This window comes from Clarias gariepinus, chromosome 24, assembly GCF_024256425.1.
Source record: "Clarias gariepinus isolate MV-2021 ecotype Netherlands chromosome 24, CGAR_prim_01v2, whole genome shotgun sequence".
Taxonomy (NCBI): domain Eukaryota; kingdom Metazoa; phylum Chordata; class Actinopteri; order Siluriformes; family Clariidae; genus Clarias; species Clarias gariepinus.
Window position 1 is genome coordinate 16774183 of NC_071123.1, and position 21022 is coordinate 16795204.

The 21022-nt window shown below is 41.2% G+C and overlaps 1 protein-coding gene across 4 annotated transcripts in view; it reads left to right on the plus strand.

Annotated features, from left to right (window-relative positions):
- Positions 1-21022, plus strand: part of mcama (melanoma cell adhesion molecule a) — a 47740-nt gene that overhangs the window by 13790 nt on the left and 12928 nt on the right. For all 4 annotated transcript variants that reach the window (XM_053486011.1, XM_053486009.1, XM_053486012.1 and 1 more), the window contains exons 2-3: positions 20571-20695; positions 20788-21013. In XM_053486011.1, coding sequence (XP_053341986.1) covers positions 20571-20695; positions 20788-21013 — 351 coding nt within the window. The remainder of the gene's footprint in view (positions 1-20570; positions 20696-20787; positions 21014-21022) is intronic.

A 21022-nucleotide genomic window follows, 5' to 3' on the forward strand; every position in this document is an offset into this window, starting at 1 on the left:
GGCTAGGTAAAGTTATTCTTAGCGGGCAGCTTATAATGCATGGCAGTTGTCACTCATATTAGCAATGCCGCTAATTATGCATTATTTTATCGTCATTTTAACTGATAAGTTGCATTTAAAAATAAAAATCACCACCACACAGCTGTCAAGAACGGGAAACCTAGCTGTGGAGATCAAAATGTTTTTTGTTTTTTTGACCAGACAGTAAATATGTTTCTTTCTGCTGTAAGCTTTAATCTAGTTCTTATTTTTAATCTGCCTCTATAGGGAGTGACCAATGTTTGGAGCCAGCTCCTAGTGGTCATTCGAGAAACTGTATATTTTGGTACTTCCATGTTGGACTTTTGTTGGATGTTTTTCCTTGGTCTAGACTCTAGAGATACCATGGAAAGTGGTGGCGTTGGGGGGGGAAACAGATTCAGAGTGATATATCATGGTTCTTTTGTAACCACATATATTACCTCATATATTACCACACTGACTTCAAAACTGAATCTTTTAGATGTTTGCATTTAAGGTGGTAAAATGTAGCAGTTCCTCTAAAATCCTAACATAATTTATTTTGTGTCTGTATCCGTGTGTGTACAGCGCTCGTGGAAAGCAAAAGCAAGTCTCATTAGAGAGGTTAAAAATCCATTTTCTCTCTCTCCTCAGGGCTCTATATTTACTTAATATTTTGTGTTAATGATTTTTATGTATTTAGTTTTGTGGGCTGTGAAACAAATAATTTGAGTTTCCATTATATCTTATGGGAAAATTTGAATTAATTTACAAGTGTTTTAAAATACAATCCCGCTTCTGGAACAAATTATGCTTGTAATCCAAGGTTCCATAGTTTATACCTTTTATATATAGTTTATATTATAGTTTAAACTAAATAAATAAACTAAATAAGTCTTTGTTTTACAATTTATAAATTAGTTTCGCATTGGTAAACAATCTGAAGAACACATAAAAACCTAACCACTTCTCTCATTGGCTGTGCCAAAGTGGGCGGTGCTTATATTTGGTTATACAGAGCTTAGCTATATTTGAAAATTTTATTTGAAATTTCTAATAAAATGAAATAAATAGTTTTTGTTTTAATAGATATTTTTAAAACAGCGCAAACTTTTTTGAATCGTTTTAGCGTTGTGCGTCAAAAGGAGCGCATCTGAGACCAGTCAATCACTGGGGAAGTTAAGTGCTCTTCACAGTGTGTGAACATTCCAGGCTTGAGGCTGAAGAGAGCTTTTAATGGAGCAGAAAGTTAGCTAAATCTCACTTCAGGGTGAATAAAAGAACCATTTTAACATACCCCGTCGCTCGCAAATTACAGGGCCGCCTTTTCTTTAACAGGGCTCTGGCTTTCTTGGTGGTGGTTTTGTTTATGTCTTTTATCTTTCGTGGTTAACCTTTCGCCCTGAAGGTGTTAACTTACCGAGACACTTTCACACACGGGGCCTCCAGCTGTCCCTGGAAGCCTGAAATTTACAGCATGGCTCTTCGAAGCGGCCATAAGAGGATGGAGTTTTGCTCGACTCAGACATACACAAGTTCAGGGATGAAATGTAAGCACGATTAGTGTGCTTAAGTCTTTAAGTAAATGATTGGTGATGTCATTCCCAAATGGACAGGCATGACATGATGAATCAGGGATCTCTCCAGAAAAGATTGCATAAGCGACTGAACGTGGTGAGCATTGTTCAAATCATGTAGCGTGCTTTAATCATCCAGCATTTAACTGCAATCAACATTGTTAAACAGAAAATCTTCTTTAGCAGCAGCTGTTTAGACACTATTATCCATGATAGATACCTTTTTTTATTTTGTTGTGACCTCATCAAGAGCCTCATGGTCATTTCGTTGTGAATGGTCACATTTGCATCTCCCATTCTTCCTCGGTCTATGAAGGCCGGTCATTTTTCAAAGAGGGTCGTAACCCTCTGGATCCTCTCATTAAGCACGGCCATAAACTTCATTTATATGCAAATATCCATTAAAATAAAGACTTGAGTCTTTAGTATTTATAGCTGTTACTAGATATACTATGCTCGAATGAAACGCTGATCTTTGATCATTGCTCTAATGTGCAAATGCAGGACAAATGCAGAATTCTCATCAAGCTGTTATTGACTTTATTCGTATATAAGTTAGCCCGATTTCCTCCGAGTCGGTTATACGAGCTCAGTGTGTCTATATTTCTTCATACACGGCCCTTTTGATGGTTTCACCGAGCAACTTTACGCGTCCCGAGGAACGCGTAAAACTGAGCATTCATGATAAAAATGTCAACACAGATGGCAGCGACTTACAGACAGCGCACTGTGATAAAGTCTTCACAGCTGTGTTTTTCCAGATTTAGCATTAAGTCATGCACGTTCCCACTCTGACGAGCGTCTGAAGCGTGTTTGAAGCTCAAACATGGAACCCGATCCGTTGCCTGTCTCATCGTTTCTACGCCGGATCCTGTCTAGTCATTGTATTTTTTTTTAGATCTAAAAGAAGACTTGTATCCTGGGTTTTTCCAGAATTAAATAAATGTTGTCCTGAATGGTCTTTTTTTTTTTTTTAAAGGATCTCCTTTTGACAACTTTTGCTGCATCATTCCCTGTGACTAACCTCTATTCTTTAAACCTGTGATGTAAAACCATTAAGGCTAGGTCTCGCCTCGGAGATGAACGGGAAAAGTGTCTCCGCATCTCATCATGCGGATGGAGTGACTCAAGAACGCGATGAATAAATAAATTGAACAAGCTGTGAAAACTCCAGCTAATATGGGATTATGTGACGTTATTGGCGTTATTGATCTCTCTCCATGACGGCCCAGATTATGAGGTGTGAATTATAGATGTTTCCAGAAGCACCACAGTTAGACACCACTAATTCCTCTTCCTTGGGGGTCACGTGAAATGTACAGTATATACCCATCCTGTTCACTTTAGGTGGGGTGCTAGCATGCAAGCTAGCATACAGTACTGTATGCTAGCTAGCAAAAGTTTTAAACACATGCAAATAATTGCTGTAGATCAAAAACGTCTAACCCTATAAAGTAAACAGTAATTAACAAAACAAAGTCAGTATTTGGTGTGACGATGTTTTGAGTATCCTTCAGTGTCAGGTACAGTGTGTGCAGTTTTATAAGGAAAATTAGCTACTTAAGTTTTACTGAGTATCCTGCAAAACTACCCACAGAGGACATCGACATCATTTGAAAAGCGGTCGCTTTTATGAAAATAAAATGACGATCAAATTGGGATATTTTAGACGCTTGTAGACATTCAGATTTGTGTAAAGCATAAGAAAAAAATACATTTTATGCTTTTTCAATTTTCATACTGCCATACTGCAAGCCGATTTGATTTCCGCCCCTAATGTGACCTCATATAAGGGGAAATCTTTCCCTGGCTTGTTGCTTAGCTTTTCAGTTCTCTTACAGACACGGAAATGTCTAAAACGTTCTGAGATATAAAAATTTATTATCTGTGGGGAATTTCAGCCGAGACCTAAAAAAACTAAAACTAAAAGTAAAGCAATTGTAAAATATGGGACCTTTAAATGGCAACACATACGACATCTTTGTTGTTCTTTGATAGTTCTTTGAATAGTGCCCAGTGGACTTCTGATTTTAAACTCAAAGTCTAACATTCCAAATTGATGACCAGGCCAATTTTTATTCACTAAAAAAAAATATATATATATATATATATAAAAAAATACAAGGCGGATAATAAAAATTGTACAAAAAAATACAATACACAATACCGTGCATGTAACGTGTAATCGCATAATGTCGTCTGTTATCATTGGATATCGAGCAAAGGAATCAAATCTCGTTTGCTCTTAACTTCATAATCACGCTTTGTCCTAATGGTGTTAATTTTTGATGAATGGTAAAATGAGCCTGGGTTCAGGACCCGCGGTTGCCGCTTCCTGTTAAAAAAGTCAACAGGTCCAGTGGGCGGGTGACTCAGCCTCAGCACAGCGGGTTAGCTCCACCCCCAGCTGACCAGCATCTGCTCCTGCAGCTGACGGCGAGAACTCATTGAAGACATCCTGTGGAACATTCATTAGGAAGAAAAGCGAGCATGAGGACGTCATCAGGACACAAGACATCTAGAGATCACTTGTTACATAGCAAAGTCATTCATTCATAGTCTGGTCAGTGTGATTTTAGCTGGATGTCCAAATTAGAAAGGTTGGGTTGCAGATTGGCAAGAATACTTCATAATCTCAGGAAAGAGAACCTTTTAAACCTTTTAAAAAATATTTCATAGAAACATTTGCGAAACATGATTTTCTTAGGGCACGAATTGGTCTTTATATTTGCCTTTTCTTTCTTTTTAACTTTTTAACTTTACTTCCTTAGCAACGGTTTATGAAGTAGATCCAGTGTAAGCGTTTTAAATACCCCGAGGCAACATGTCTCACAAGGAAGCGGAAATTCTTTTGTTATATGCAGGCTTGATCAAAGAGCACAGGTGTTACTCTTTTTTTTTTTTAACACACTATTGCCATTAATGGTGTTGACAATAAATCAGACTTCATTGAGCGGAATGAGGAGAACCGTAACGGCATTCAGAAGTTTTGCCTGAGGAAAGGATAAAAAAAAAAGACCTCTATCGTTTTTTAGGTTTTCAATAGAGTTCCCCCCTAAAACAAACAGAATTTTGAATTGCAGCCAGAACAGTGGGCTGGTTGGAGCAGTGCATGGTGGGATTGATGGAGGATAAACAGATTGGCAGGGCTTCACAGTTTCAAAAGCCTACCAGATAAAGACTGATGACCAGACTTGTCCGTGGTGTGTTGCTTCTGGCAGTCTGTAAAACAGGCATCAGTTTACAGAACTGAAAATCTGAATCTGGATCTTAAGGTTCGATGACATACAGTGACATACAGTCTTTAAGCGAAAGAAACAAAACCCGGCAGCGTTGGTGTCCAGCGTGCCAGTCGGACACCGTCGATAATAAGAACCGATATTGATATTGTACAGATTCTTTTGTCTGGCGTTCAGACTCGTACAAAGCAATTGCTGTCAGGCCTCGATGAAGTCTAATGAAATGTTTTCCTTAAGGGTTGCTTTGGATGAAAGATCAAGGAGATCTTTGGTCTTTATCTTTGAACTCCATGTTTCAAAGAGATACTTAGAGATTAAGGGCCGCTCGTCGCTTTCAGCGATATTAGACGCTGTTAAAAGATCACTGGTGTGTCGGAGCCCGTGGAGCAGATCGTCCCGAATTACGGCCAATCGTAGTTATCGAGTGAAAACTCATATCGGTTATGACGGTCAGCACAAGGAGCGAACACGATTTAAAAAAACAAACGCATTACAGTAAGTGTTAGATTTATTCTGTATTGTGGTTTTATTAAAGATTCTATTCCAGATTGATTTGTTTTCACATCAAACATATTCCATACTCTACTTTAATACCAAGCAGGTATCGGACTGAAATCGCCGTCGCTTTTCCCAGAATGTATCTTTTTCGGTTCTGGCTTCTCTCAAACCATAAAAAGGAAAGGACAACCTCAGCTTCGGTCTGAGCAAGATTAAAATAGCAGGCAAGGCGCAAGGCTCGCACTTGTCGGTCATAGTGCGTGAGGTCCCCCCTATTAAACAAGGGATTCCCATGACCCGGCGCTTTCTCAGCAGCCCAGGCTAACCTCACAAATCATTAGGCAAGTTTTTCTAGGAACAGGTATGAACTGGTGGTAGTAGTGGTGGTGGTGGTCGTGGGGGTTTCACTTGACTCCTGCAGCTGCGTCTGTCGTTTATGAGGCAATCTGAGAGGCAGACAAGACTCGAGCCTTTGGTTCCCGACTGTTAAACTCCATCATCCTAAGCACATGGTGATCCGTCACAGGTCTGTTGCTGAAAAAAAAAGTAATCCAAGAAATACAGCAGAGAGATTCTTTACGACGTGGTTGTATCTCCTGCCTGATGTCACTCGAGCACCATTGGCGTGCAAGGACTATCACATCGCCCAAAGAACCTAAACAGTACTTGATGTTTGTATAAACTCAATGTCCATCTTCTGTTGTAAAACTGTGCTGTAATGAGAAACAGGGCAGGTTTTTTTTTCTTTTTTTTTTCCGGGGGAATACAGCTGGGGCCCCTGGTGTGCTAGGACATATAGGGAGCTTAAAGGGAGCAAAAGTTCATGTCAACAGAACTCTTGAGTTTGAGACGAACGGCACTGCTGTATATTTGTAGCACATGGAGGTAATTTGAAGAGAAGGCTTTACCTTGACATGATCAAGGATCGCCAGCTGTTTTACCGTTTCTCATACAGTGTAGCAGGACTATAAAGCAAGAACTACCTTTTACTATCTTTTCTCAGTGCGCTATAGTGATGTAAATCACCAGTAACCACAACATGCTCTACATTATGATACCTAGATTCTGATATTATTAAAATTGTGATTCTTTAACTTTCACAATTTTATAAACATTTCGATTCTATATTAAATGTTTTTCCAGATTTTTTGTTGCAAAACAGTTTAATGAATAATTAAATGTAGCCCGTTCCTTATAACATTCGTTTTCCCATTTAAAAACCAAGAGCACCATTTAAACAATACAAAGTTAATTCAAATCAAGAATTGAGCATTGAACTAAAAATAAATGTATTTTTAACTGAGCGGCACGTATCTGTCATCCGCCATAATTATCGTTTCTAAATGAACTAAGCAAAACTATTTGTGTAAATAGTTCAGAGTGTGCCAACTGTAGGATTATAAAGAAATGGCAAACTTTTACTGCCTCAAAGTCTCAAAACTGAATCGACATGAATGTGCCGCGTGCGACTTCTAATTAGCGCTAGCAGTGTTTTGAGACTTGTGGAAGCGTGTATAATACCACTAATTTGCTTGCAGAGTTTGAAGAATAAGGCAGATCGCAGGCCTTTAACGTGCATGATTTTTGATAAGCTAACGGCATAGAAATGCGGAAGTTTCCGCGCACAATCAAACAGAAAACCAGCCGATTCTAGTCACTGTTTTAAATGTAAAAATCGTTGTTTTAAAACAATTTGATCTTGGATATACTGATTTTGGATATACTTTGGATATACTGATTTTGGACTACTGAATTGCCCCACGAAAGGATCGCGATTCATAACTGAATAGTTTTTTCTTCCCCAGCTCTAGTGCGTCCAATCGTCTACTCTCGAGCTCAGTAGAAACATCTTAGTCTCCCCCCTGAGGATGTGGTTTACTCGCCTCGTGCTCCAACGCGATCAAAACCACTCAACATGAAACGGGAATTAAACTAGAGTCCCTCGCACTATTAGCCAGGTTAACCTCATCCAATTAAAGTGCAATGGAACTAAAAAGACTACGGCTGAGAGCACTGGACACCGCCTCATTAGCCGAGTCAAGGGTTAGCGAAAGGCAGGACCGGAGCAAGTAGTAACGCACTATTCTCATTAGCGACCTTATGCACCTGCGATCACTCGGCTATTCTCTTTGAGACGGGTCGGGCCACACAGCAGGAGGGCAACTTGCTCCGTCTCTACCCTCTCGGTCCCCACAGCCCTCTGATGGATGTGATAAAAGGCACGATAAGAACGTGGACGTGTGCCTTTGTTGCTCGCTCGTTACAGCCTGTTGGACTGGTGTGCCAGGCATTTGAGCGGGGTCCTCTCTACACACGCTTGGCATCCTAGGATCTTCCACTGATGTTGGTTTGCCAGGCTTGTAACCGAAACTGGGTTCAGGCCCCAAGTGCTATGAATTCTCTTTGTTATCTTTCGCTCACATCCTTAGTTCATGTTCTCCAACATGAAAGGTCAAAGAGATGAAATATAGAATAAAGCACAAGACGAACGAACACTGAGAGATGCATTATTTTTTCAAGCCGCGGCACCCGCTGGATCATCCCTCGCAGCTTCTTCCTCTCTCCCTCCAGCTAATCCATCATCCGCTAACCACACTCGCTTTAAACAAGAGGCTCTTTTGTTTCAGCTCGGCCGTCATCGGAGCTGACGTCGCGATACACACAAGACGCTATTCACACACCTGTAATAACAGAAAACCAGAGATCCTGGTCTCATACTAGACCCGGGTTGTGAGCTGACCTTTTCTGCTTAATGTCAGAGCTCATCTTGGTGCGATCGCGAAAGCGAGATAGCGTGTAACTTTGGCTGACCCTTATATCAGGGATGCCTTTTTTTGGGGAATGATGAGACTCACTCGGACTGTAAAAAGTCATTTATAAAAAGATCGCCGAGCTCGAGTGCGAGGAGTGGGGCACCAATTCCCAATTCAGCTTTAACATTCAGATCACGCAGAGCGCCCAGTACTAAGTATCAAGAGTGCATACGAGTGCATTAATTGTAAACCTGGATTTGAATTACAGCCTGCAGTATATTCAGAGCTGCTCTTAGGGTATAATTTACAGCCGCCTTCTGACCCATCAGATTAGAAAGGGTTGCAGCGCTGTGGTGTAAGCGTCTTAATACACTAACATAATTCTTTTAGAAAACGTGCTGGATAAATACGCTCCATCAGCAACTTCATGACTAGAAGCTATTATTTCCGCGCAAGCCATTTCCGTGAACGGTCCTAATTTTCATTTTATCGTTTTGTTTTTTTCCCCGGATCATTACTTCAACCTTTCTCTTATGCTTATTATACTATATATACATATATTAACACCACCACCACCCAAAAAAAAACAACAACAACAAACGGCTGGACCACTTTAGATTTTCTAAGAGGATGCAAATTTGCAGAGCTGAAACTCTCACTTGCGGTATTTCACCCTGTTGCCCCATTAGGCAAATAGCTTTGCCCTTCTTGGCTAATCAGGGGGCTGTTACGGACCAGTTTTTATTCCATTTACTCAGGGGCATTCTTGATTGCCACTTTTTGTAATGCTAATTCGCCGCTGATTAGCCTCTTGGCTGTCGGCTCGCGTTGTGGTGCTGATGTCCCCAGATGGTCCTTCCTGATGTGCTACAACGCACATCTTAAAACTCAGTGCATACGTTCGACATTTGCCCTCAATCCTTTTATCAATTTGTACAAGGGTGAGTCAAAAATTATCCGCACTCGGGTTATATTAAAACGTGTATTATCAGCGCTTTCCATTTAAGGGTACTGTGCAGGTGTTGACGTGTTACATCAGATGATTTGTAACTGCGGTGCGAGCTAAAATGGATCCCCTTATTGATTGGTGATGAGATGCAGATTTGTACGAGTCTGACAATAAAAGGCAGAGTATGAAACAGAAACATATTTAATAGCTGAGCGAGAAAAAGTTCAAAAGTCAACCATCAGCTGGAAAATTTATCAACGCTTACAGTTTTCTGGGATTCCCATCTTAAGGGCCAGAAGTATTGGAACATCATCAGGGAAAAAAGTTCAACAATCAACAGGGGCCGTCACAGTGAGACGCTTTTTGAAGAGATAAAGCGTAAACTTCGGATTAAACACAAAAGACGAGCTATCGAAGAGCGTCATGATCTTCCATGATGATGCACGTCCACCAAAACTGTCGACACTTTGCAAAAACTTTTTTTTTAAGGTGTCAGAGCGCCCTCCCAATAGTCCTGATCTCACTCCATCATCTGTTTGGTCTCCTGAAAGCAGAACTACCAGGATGAAGATTCATTTTGGATGAAGAAGTGAAGACAGCGGTGCATTCATGGCTCGCAGCTCAGCCTAAGACATTTTTTAAGGAAGGAAAACGAGAGCTTGTTGACAGACAGACGGACAATACAAGTTTATTGAAAAGAGAGGGGATTACGTCAGAAAAAGGATGTATTTGTCCTTTCTAAAAAGTTCATTAAAATGAATTCTACAGCCAGAGTGCGGATCATTTCTGACTCGCCCTCGTACACTAAATTATACATTAAAGACACCTTCTTTGAGTTTGGTTAGCTGTTCCGTACGTAGGCACGGACGAGAGTGGGTGAGGTTTCATCGTGGCACGTTCTGTAAATAAAACATCTGCCCGCTCCTCAAAGGAGAAGCGCTTAAATATTAATGGAGAGGGGTTAGATCGGAGTGAAGGAAGCGCCAGACTCGGTGAAAAAAAAAGCAAGTTAGGGAAGACGTTAAGCCCGGCATGTAATGAGGGGAGTTTACAAAGTGGTCCTGATTACAGCAAGATTAAAAGGAAAACTGAAATCTTTGTAGTTTCATCCGAGATGTAGTCAAATAATTCAAGACGTGATTACTGGATTGGACCGGAGACTGGACCCGATTAGCATTTTAACAGTTTGTGCTCCATTACATCCAACATTCTGTTGTTGTTGTTTTTTAAATAGACACAAGTATTCACCCCTCTTAAACTTTGTGTAGTGTTTGGATCTCATATGGACCAGGATTTTAGCAATTTGATTCACAAATCATTTGTCGAACATTTATTAACAGAACTTGGTCGGTTACATCATGCTCCAGGTCAAGTGTCACATAGAAAGAACCGCGTTTGGGTGCAATTATAGCTGCAAGTCTTTGTGGATATGTCACCAGAAATATGTGCAGCTTTGCAGATTTGGATCCACGTCATCCTGGTGATGGTGGTACAACGATGGCTTAGTGGTTAGCAAGGTCACATTGCACCTCCAGGTCCTGCGTTCGATTACCTTGTGTGCATGAAATTTGGATGTTCTCCCTTTGCTTGGTGGGTTTCCTCTTGGTGCTCCGGGCTTCCTCCCACAGTCCAAAGACAGGCAGATTAGGCCCATTGGCTTTTTTTTTTAACTGTAAATGCGTGGTTGTTTAAATGGGGACAAATACAATGGTCACCACTGCCCTCCAGGGTCCCTAGTTGGACTACCGACGTTCCTAGATGGATGGGGGAATGTTTCCTGGCAATGTTGCCTGAGATTGAATGTCAAGTCCACAAATTTTGACACATTCAGATTGTTGATTTTGTCCCCCCTAGATGAACCACTCTGACTGTTTATATTTCTAGAAATGTCCAGTTTGACATCCCATCTTTCCGTCAGTCTCCCTAATGAAAACAGATACCGATCTCATACAGCACTAAACTGTTTTTTTCCAAGCATCCATTAGCTGTTGCTAATTATCCTTACCGCTCCAGAAGACTGTGTGCGCACTTATTGTGTGCAGCTTTTGTGGTGGATGAATGCCCGAGCGTGTTCGCGTGTGAGACCCGTGAAGTGTTCTCTAATTCTCCAGGGCCCCGCTTGGGGATCAGGTTCACTACCGGACACAATGAGGGATTTACATGTTTGATGTTGACCCTCTGTGCTGGGACGAGGGGGTGTTTGGGAGGGGGAATAAACGCAGCATGTGCCGCTGAATGACTGTCAAACTCAGGAAGCCCACATGTCCACATGAGGATTTGTGCCAGGTCCCAGTCCGCCGAGATAAAACGGATCAGACAGAGGCGCTGGATCGCAGAAGCCTCTTTAAAGCGGCAGTCTGGCGCTTTTAAAACCCAAAACCTAAGCACTGTCATCTGTCTCTTTTTTAGACACACTTCCCTACGTTAATCCCCGTAAATCAATGTGTCACTACAACAGGCTAGAACATAAACACTTTTCCCTGAACTGGGAAAAGAGGACTTGACAGTTGTTGAAATACGTGACTGTATAAGATGGGAAATTGCACAGTAAAAGGGTCTTTGTTTGGTGAGACAGATATGATGCGAACATCTTACTATTAGTGTGCTTTTATTTCACATGTATTTAACTTTGGGATGAAACCTTTCATTTCAACACTTTTAAATAAGACGACACTAAATCTCACCTTGAAAAATTCGTCCCATCTCTGAATGGACGAATAATAAACTTTAAATCGGGGCGTAGAATTTGACTGGTTGTGTAGACGTAGATGTGCACATGGGGTGCGTGGTGTAGTGGTTAGCTCTGTGGCCTTGCACTTACAGGGTCGAAGACCTGCCTGTTCCCGCTGTGCTTAAGGGGTTCCCTCCAGGTCTTCTGATTTCCTGTATCAGTCCAGAGACATATAGGTTAGGCTGAACGGCGTTCACAAATTGCACTGTAGTGTGTGCGCTCGCAATGTCCAGAATGTACCCCAATGTCTTATGTCCTATGTCTTCTGGAATAGACGCCTGTAAACTTTGACAGGATTAAGAACAAATATTAGACAGGAACTTTTTTTTTAAATAGAAAATTGCATCGTGACGTTCAGGTCACTACCCGATCGATTAGTGCATCTTTAGTTATTAACATTTATAATTAATTGCGTTTTATATAATATAATTAATAAATGTGTTTTTATTGTATGGATCGAATATTAAATAGTTTCCTTATAAATAGAAGACGTATCAGTGATTTAGAGATATTCTGCCTCATAAATCAAAACGATCGATTCAGATATTGGAAACGTATTGTAGCAGATTCAAAAATGTCAAACTCAGAATTTTTTTAATCAATCTTTTCTGGATTTTTTAAAGATTTTCTCTCCTAATTATCCCATATTTATGGATTATTCTCATTCATCATAAAAAGGATCTCACATCATAGCTACAACCACCAACAAGGGAGGGACGAAGGCTACCACGTGTTTGCCCTGAGACACGCCACGCAAGCCAATCTCATTTTGTCTTTCTCTTATTTGAACTGCTTGTTCACTGTAGTGAGCAGCACAACGCACTCGGAGGATAGCATTATCCGATTCCTCCTTCTTGCGTGAGCTCACTGATGTTGTGATTGATGTGTTAGAATACCCCCCCACCAAAACAATCTCAGCCAATCAGCTCTCTCTCTGTCTCTCTCTGTCTCTCTCTCTCTCTGTCTCTCTCCGGCCGCGCGAGGCTACAGCATCACTTGGGATTCTAATGACTTGTGATCTCTGGATGAAAGGGCGAGCTCGTTACCGCTGCGGCACTCAGGGGGGGGCCAGACATTTCATTTTTGCCTTATGAATCAAAATCATATCGTACGACTTGTGAAACACGGAGGTTCGGAGCACTGAATTAAAAATTAAAGTTTTCTATAAAACCGTTTAAAAAAAAAGCACTGACATGAATCCCATCTGCTCCTTAAAAAAAAACAAATGAAAAAAAAATCACACCTATACTTCAGATATAACGGATAGAGATTAGATTTTAAAATATTGGACTATTCCGCTAATACGTTATCAGCCATAAGAATTTTAAATGTAATCCTTTGGTGCATAATAATTTTTTTTGTGTTGAAAAGGTGAATCAAGAATAAAAGACGGTGCTGTGACAGTCTCTGTGTGTGTGTGTTGGTTTGTGTTACTGATTGGCTCTCTGCCCCCTTTGATCTCAGGTGTTCAAGGCCTGCCAGGTAAATCCCTCGCTGTCAGGATGTGTTACACACTTTACACACTCTCACTCACACACACACATTCTCAGCTTTCTCTCAGACAACTCAAAGTCTAAAATAAAGTCTCCTATAAGAGCTAAATGTATAGATGACGTACCTCCCGCATATCCATAGGATCAAAGCTATCAGGATTCAGGATCAGTGGACGTTTAATGGGGCAGGTGATCTTTAGACGGGCTTCACACTTCACACTTGGCCGGTTTTGTTTTGGGGTTTGAAAGAGACTTCAGGACGGATCAGATCTTCTTGGGAGGCAAAAAAAAAGAAAGGAAAAAACGAGAAATGAGCCTCCTTTGGTTGCTGGATGTGAGGTCTTTTATCAGCGCCCAAACATACTGAAGTTTCAGGAATGCGTGCTCTCCGTTTCATCTTCTGTCAGCAGGTGCAAATATTCACTGATCTATTTTATTATTTTTTTTACATAAGACGGGTCCGGGCTAACTTCCTAGAGCAGCGGTGTGACGCGTGCAGGTGTCACGTACGCCAACGTTTCCTCCTGTCTCCGATAAGAGAACGCGAGCATCGACGTGCCCCGACCCCAAATCCTCACTTGACACGATATACCGTATTTCCACTAATCCGCTTAGCCACGCAGTATCAAAACAAAACTTCGAGTCGTCCCCGCTAGGGCTGCCACGAAACATTTCCGAGGCAGGGATTAGCAAGTCAACAAACTTGTGTTTGGAGAACTTCTTGTAGATGTTTTCCCCGCCAAGGAGTACTTGGATGGATATGTAGTACTTAGATGTCTGCAGAATATAAATGGTGATATGTCGATTAATTATAAGTTCATAAAGAGGAAAAAAAACTTAGTTGAGATGCATGGTTTACACTTTGTAAAAGTGCATATGTATGTGTGAGCTCATCTTCTACAGGGTCATGGGGACCTGCAGCCTATACCAGGACATGAAGCGGGGTATATCCTGGACAGGGTGCCAATGCATTGCAGGAAACAAACTCACACAAACACACTACGGAAAATTTAGGAACAGGACTTAACCAAATCTGATAATAATGTTTTTGGACTGTGGGAGGAAACCGGAGTATGAGGAGAACATGCAAACTCCATGCACACACAGAGCCAAGGCAGAAATCGAACCCTTGACCCTGGAGGTGTGAGGTCACAGTGTCATATACAGCCCGAAATTATTCATACCCCTGGTATGAATGTAAATGATGTAAATAAAAGCCAGCCAACGAAGGGTATAAACAAAGTATTGAGATAAAATTTTGTTATTGATTAAATACTTATTTTCCACCATAATTTGCAAATAAATTCATAAAAAATCCTAGAATGTGATTTTCTTATTTTGTCTCTCACAGTTGAGGTATACCTATGATGAAAATTACAGGCCTCTCATCGTTTTAAGTGGGAGAACTTACACAATTGGTGGTTGACTAAATACATACAGTACGTTTTTGCCCGACTGTAAATATATAAGTTTAGAAATATACTATAATATATTAAATACAAGATATATATAATATAATAATATATTAAATACAAGATCTTAATATGTCGTATATATTTTTTTAGACAAAATTCGATTTTTGATTTCAAAACAATTTTTTTTCTTAAAATAAGTAAAAATTAATAAACAATAATAATTAATTACTAAATAGTTAAAGCAAAAACCATATCACCAAACATGCACATTTGGACGAAAAGTGCATACATAGTTGTTACATGTTCTGGGTATTCTAGTAAAATATAAGGGGATTGCTAAAGTGCAGACCTATATTACGTTTTATAAAATAAATAGTTGTAAAAATTAGGGAAAAAAATTTGAATAGAAAAAACAACTTTGTAATCCACAGTGTATATATATTTATGCATTTTTGGGCCCCTATGCTAAACTGCATTTCGTTGTTGAGTACCTGCACTGACAATAAAGTTGTATCTATATATAAGTGGAGCTTCTGAAGGAGCCCTGAAAGGAATGCTGTATAGTATTCCAGCACTACTTCTCCGGTATCGCTGATGTCACCTTCAAAACCGGGGAAAGTTTTTTCAAATAACGTTGAACAGATTTCCAAACCGAACCGCTGTACGTTGACCTTTTAATGGGGTCACTGTTGAATATTATTTGTATTATGCGTATTTAAGTGAGAGGAATGGATTTGAGAACTAATTTCAGTACAAAAAAAAAAGGCTCAGGTGCTTAAAGCTCTTAGAAATAAGTGTGTGAGAGTGTGCGAGTTCCCCAGGTGTCCGCACAAAAGCTGTGGATCTCAGGTTATGGCTGGATGGACACAGCACGAGGCCCCCCTGTTTTCTCCACCGAAGAGCTTTCAGGAAAGAGTGAATATGTCCGGGGTCTCGGAGTGGAATAAAACAGGCGTTTGCTCAACGTGGGATCTGAGGAGGAGGGAGACGGAGACGGGGAACGGACATGACAATGGCGAGCGAATGATGAATGGGACCAGTGGGACGTGACTGTGTCTGGCCGCGACCAAGTTTAATAAGGCTGAGGGTGTGCGCGTGTGTGGCGAGGGTGCGAACGGATGTTTTGCAGGATACAGAGACACGTGATTTTGTGAATGTCTTCAGCGGCACGTGTTGATGTATTACGTTTTAAATTAATTGAATAATCGTATAGTATGTGTGTCTTAAACGTGATACGTTCCATTAGACACTTAATCAATCTGCTCTTTTCCTGTGGTTGAATCCCAAAATTAGTTTTTAAGTACAATAGGGTGCTGTTATGGTGTATTTATAAAACAAGATCATGTGGCGATGAGTTATTAATCATATTCTGTCATATTAGCAGCTTTCATATTTGAGCAAATGAGCGTCTGATAATATTCACTCAGTTTTAACAGTTAAGGAGACTTAGGCCACGAGACTGGGTACACCCTGGATAGGGTGCCAATCCATTCCAAGGCAAACACTTACATGGCGCAGGTATGGGAACACCAGTTAGCCTAATCTGCATGTCTTTAAACTGTGTGAGGAAACCGGAGTACCCGGAGGGAACCCATCAAGCACGGGGAGAAGATGCAAACTCCATGCACACAGAGACAGGAAACGAACCTAGCCCGGGAATCGAACCCAGACCCTGGAGGTGGAGGGTGACAGTGCTAACCACTAAGCCATCATGCCACCCAATCAACGAATGGGCATCGCGGGGTGGCATGGTAGTTTAGTGGTTAGCTGACTGAGAGAAAGAGAGTTCTGTGTTACAATTAGGAACATAGATACCAACGTTTTGTTCTAGATATTGTTGCAATAACGCCTTTCCTTTTTTTTTCGGTTAAACTGAAAACAGCATGGTTCCTACTCGTGTTCAAAATGCTACTGACATGTATTATTAAGTAATCCACATTTCTGTACAGTTTCTGTCAGCACTAATCCAAACACACGAGACGAGCAGTGAAGATAAGCCCTTTGTTACGCTATGCAGACAGAGCAGAGGGCTGCTGGAATTCCTTCCCACATACAGCAGGAGGTCGCTACTGACCTTCACGCTCAAGAGGAAGCAGAGTGACGAGGTCGTCTTGTAGCATCCTTACCCCTGACCCTTGGTCTACAGTCTCTCTCTCTCTCTCTCTCTCTCTCTCTCTACTCCCATCACTCAGCAAGGATGTGGAAATCCATTAATGCCCCCGTCTCCCAGGCACCCCGCTACTGCGGCGCCCCCATTTCCCAGATGTTTCCAATTAAAAAGAAGGTCTTTTCAACGTGAGCCCGTTCTCTCCATGCCAAGAGGGAGAGAAAAAGAGACAGGGCTGACTGAGAGAGAGAGACAAAGTTCTTTGACTGATGAGGGGGTGGGGTAGGCGAAAACCAAAAAAAAGGGGGGGGGGGGGAGTTTTTTTCCCCGCCAGCACTGAAAGAGAAGCTTAGAGAAACAGGACGACCGAGACACAAGTGGGTGGCTTTCAAAAAGTCGCTGCAGTTCAGCAGTCAGGAGTTGTTTTGGTTGTAGGCTAGTCATGAATGGGATTAGGAGTGTAATCAGTCAAATCTCAGCCACAGAGACACGGATGGAGATCAGAGCAGCAAGCATGCAGCTTCGTCTGCTATATCAGATGGACTGGTTGCGCTCCATCTTTCAGAAACTTATTACTTGGAATATGTTCATGCCCAAAGAGAGATAAGAGTTGTACATCTCTTCTTTGCCAAGCTTACATTTCCTGAGATTTCAGTATAAACGTCATTACAGGATTTTATTTTTATTTTATAGCGAGGCATTCCGTCAAAAGTTTTTTTTAAGGGACTGAGATATTGTCTCATTTTTGCCATGATCTGTCCAGACCCATGGGGACGTCTGATATCTTTTGTACACCAGATAACAGTTTGAAAGGCCAACAAAGCTTTAGCAGATGACATTACTACTACAAATTATGGTGTGTAGAATATTATTATAGCTAACAGAAATCGTACCTTATGACTTTTATTTTTTCTGGTCTTTTAAAAAAAATTGTGGAAACAAAATTTTTTAAACTGACATTTTCATTTTTCAAAACTTTCTGATGGGCCTCCAGTGTTCGCATACAAGCAAAATGTTTTGCTAAACATTTCCCAAACAGTCAGTGTTTTGTTTTGCCTAGTGAGTAAACGATTGGACGATTGGATTTTTCCCCTGGTGTGACCTCATATAAGAAGAGCCCCTCCCTCGGCTTGTTGCACATCTGTGCAATTCTCTGCAGGAGCGTGGGCTCATTAAACACACAATGAAAAGAGACCTAAAAATTTTTGGTATATAAAAAGAATGCATTATCTGAGGGTTATTTCAACTGGAGCATTAACACACACACTTGTTAAAGAAATGGAAAAATATGAGGTCTTATATAACTGCTTTGGACAAATCAGTTTTCATTATCATGAAATCAAATCAAAATTAAAAAAAATTTGAATAGGTATAGTCACTGCAATGGCACTACCATAGGCTCACGTGTTCCATCTACATTAGCGGTATATAAATTTTTTTTTTTTTTACGTGATCTCCATAATCTGGACTCGTTTTGTAAAAATGGCATTAAGTTTTAAGTGATGAAATATCACCATCTGGCCTGAGAGTCGAGGCGGCAGCTAACATATGCGTTCTCTCAGACCTGTTAGATCCACCACATATTTTTCTAACTGCTGTTGTTGGAGCATCACGGTGCAGCTGAGTACGTGTTTAAGAAAGCGCCAAATGCTCCACTCCTCATATAATTATCTAATGGAGTCGTGATTGACAGGGGAGAGAGAACGGGCCTCCGCCTCATTTAGAAAGGCTTGTATTAAAGTGCCAGTTATGTGCTCTCTTGGGTTCCAGCCTCTGGATGGCTATTGACCGGTTTGACAGCAGTTTTCCAAGATGATAACAAGCGGATATTCTGAGATGTGAGCGGTCATGCTAGCGGGCCGCGAGCTGGTTGCTGCCACAGCGGAAAATACTGCAGTTGAGCTTTTAAACAATATGTAGGTCTGAAAAGATAGACTCATTGTCCGAAAGGTTGTCAGTAAAAATCCATGTACTATCATACGGTGGTATTAATCCCTATTCTTGATTATAAAAAAAAAAACTTCGAAATGTCGTAATGTTTAATGGCACGTGAGCTTTAGTGCTAATTTACACATTGTAGCTGTAATCGGCAGCACGTGGAAACATAGAGGTTTGGTTTTATTCCAATATGTCATAACGTCTAGAATAGAGAGAGAACGACGAACTTTCAAGTAAAGGGGAAAAAAAAATTAGCTGTCGAGTTAAGACTAAGAAGAACGACTGTAAGTAATCCAAATCAGTCGTTCTGTAACGGCTGTAAAAACACTGCACCACCACAGACTTTTTATTTTTCTTGGAATAGTGTAACATCTACTTACTGGTAGGTTTTTAAAAACGTTTTCAAAAGAAAGTGACATGTTCTTGTTTTTGAAGTCAGATTTTTATTCATATCCAAATTCATAGTAGTGTTTTGATTGTGAATTGATTGTACATTTAAATTAACTCGCTTCACTAACAACTGATTTGCCTTCGATTTTTAAATTCATTTATTTTTTTCTTTCAAGAGTATAAAAAACAGGACTGTTTGCGGTATTTGGATGCCGTACAACACTTGATTCACTTAAAGTTTCGTGCTCGCTTCAGTAAACGATCTCACAGGGAGTCGGTTCGCTCTGAGAAGTTCTTCCATGTTGCTTCAGGGAGTTTTTCTTTGTCAATGTTGCCCCTGGCTAGATATAAATCTACATCCAGATTTCTGTAGATGACGATGTTGGCTTAGCGGCTCCCACATTAAGGCTACTACCTCTGAACCATGTGACACCAGCCGACCGCATCTTTTCAAACAGCTCGCTAACGCATTGTTGGGGACGACGTAACACACTCGGAGGACAGTGCTATCCGCTCCTTACGCTTGCGTGTGCTCACAGACGCCCCTGATTGGCTGTAGAGCCGTGATTAATGTGGGAACACCAGTACCTCTTATCCCTCCCCTCTGAGAGAGCTCGGCCAATCAGCTCTCTCTAGACCTCCGGCTGCGAGAGGTTACAGCATCACCCGGGAATCGAACTCTTAATCTCCAGGTGATAGGCAACCTACAAATTTTTTTTTTTAAATAAGAGTCAGAGTGGTGATACACAAAGGAATACCGATACGTTACTGAATCATACTTTTTCCTCCATCTTTCTTAGCCATGTTACATCGCCTCTGCAGGGTTGGGGTTTGAATCTCGCTTGTGCTCTGTGTGTGTGCATGGATTCCATGTTATCCCTCTGCTGTGCTTAGTGTGTTTCCCTCTGGTTTTCCTCCCACAGTCCAAAAACATGCAGTGTAAGCTGGATAAGGAAGAGGTGTAGATAATATAAGGATGGCTGCATTTGGTCAAATTTGGGCTTGATTAGGACTTCCTGGTCAGCACTAACGTGGGACTATGGTGCAGGAACATTCCTAGGATGATATCCTCGACCCTGTGATGCCATGCCAGAGCCCTCTAACATTCGAACACTGTACACTTAGCCCTCTTGCTGAAGCGGGTCATCAGTTACGGGCTCTGGCCGACCCTGGAACAGTTGAGCAGGGGGAAGTTTCACCCTCGGACAGTAGATGGCCATTCATGATTACATTGTGCTTCAGTTCAGATATGTCGGGAATGTAGTGGCAAACGAGATCAAGGATTTCAGTCTTGTCACAGTTTGCGGGATTTTATTTAATTGTTGGGGAAACATAGGAATTCATTGTGCCGCTAAAAGCGTGCTTGAGAATTATTTCAAGGGGTATTTGAGATTATTACACAAGTCCTTTATTATTTATTTAAAATATCACGTGTTCTTTGTTGAAACCTTGCAAACACGTATTTTTCTTTTGTTTGCAGTTGGCGCCCAGGTGTCTTTAACTATAAAGGACGTCATTGAAGTGTATAAAGGCGATTCAGTCGTTATCCCCTGCCAATACAATTTTGAGCAGGTTCCCAAAACGGTCACGGTGCAATGGTTTCTGGTATGTACCCTCTCTCTTGTACCACGTATTCGAATCGGCACTCCTTCCATTAATTTCTACTTCTAATGTATCGTCTTTATTCTGAATCTCAGCGTGGTTCTTCAGGAAGACGAGCGAGGATCTCTTACAGCGACCTCACCATGCAGAAGGTGGACGAGAATACGCCCTACACGGACCGGATCAGCGTCGCTGCGCTCGCCAATGGCGAGAGCCTGACTGTCGTGGATGTCCAACTCATGGACGAGAGGGACTTTTTTTGCCAGGTCAACGGACTTGCAGCGGGCATCGCAGAGGGCAGGACCCACCTAAAGGTTTTCAGTAAGTCCA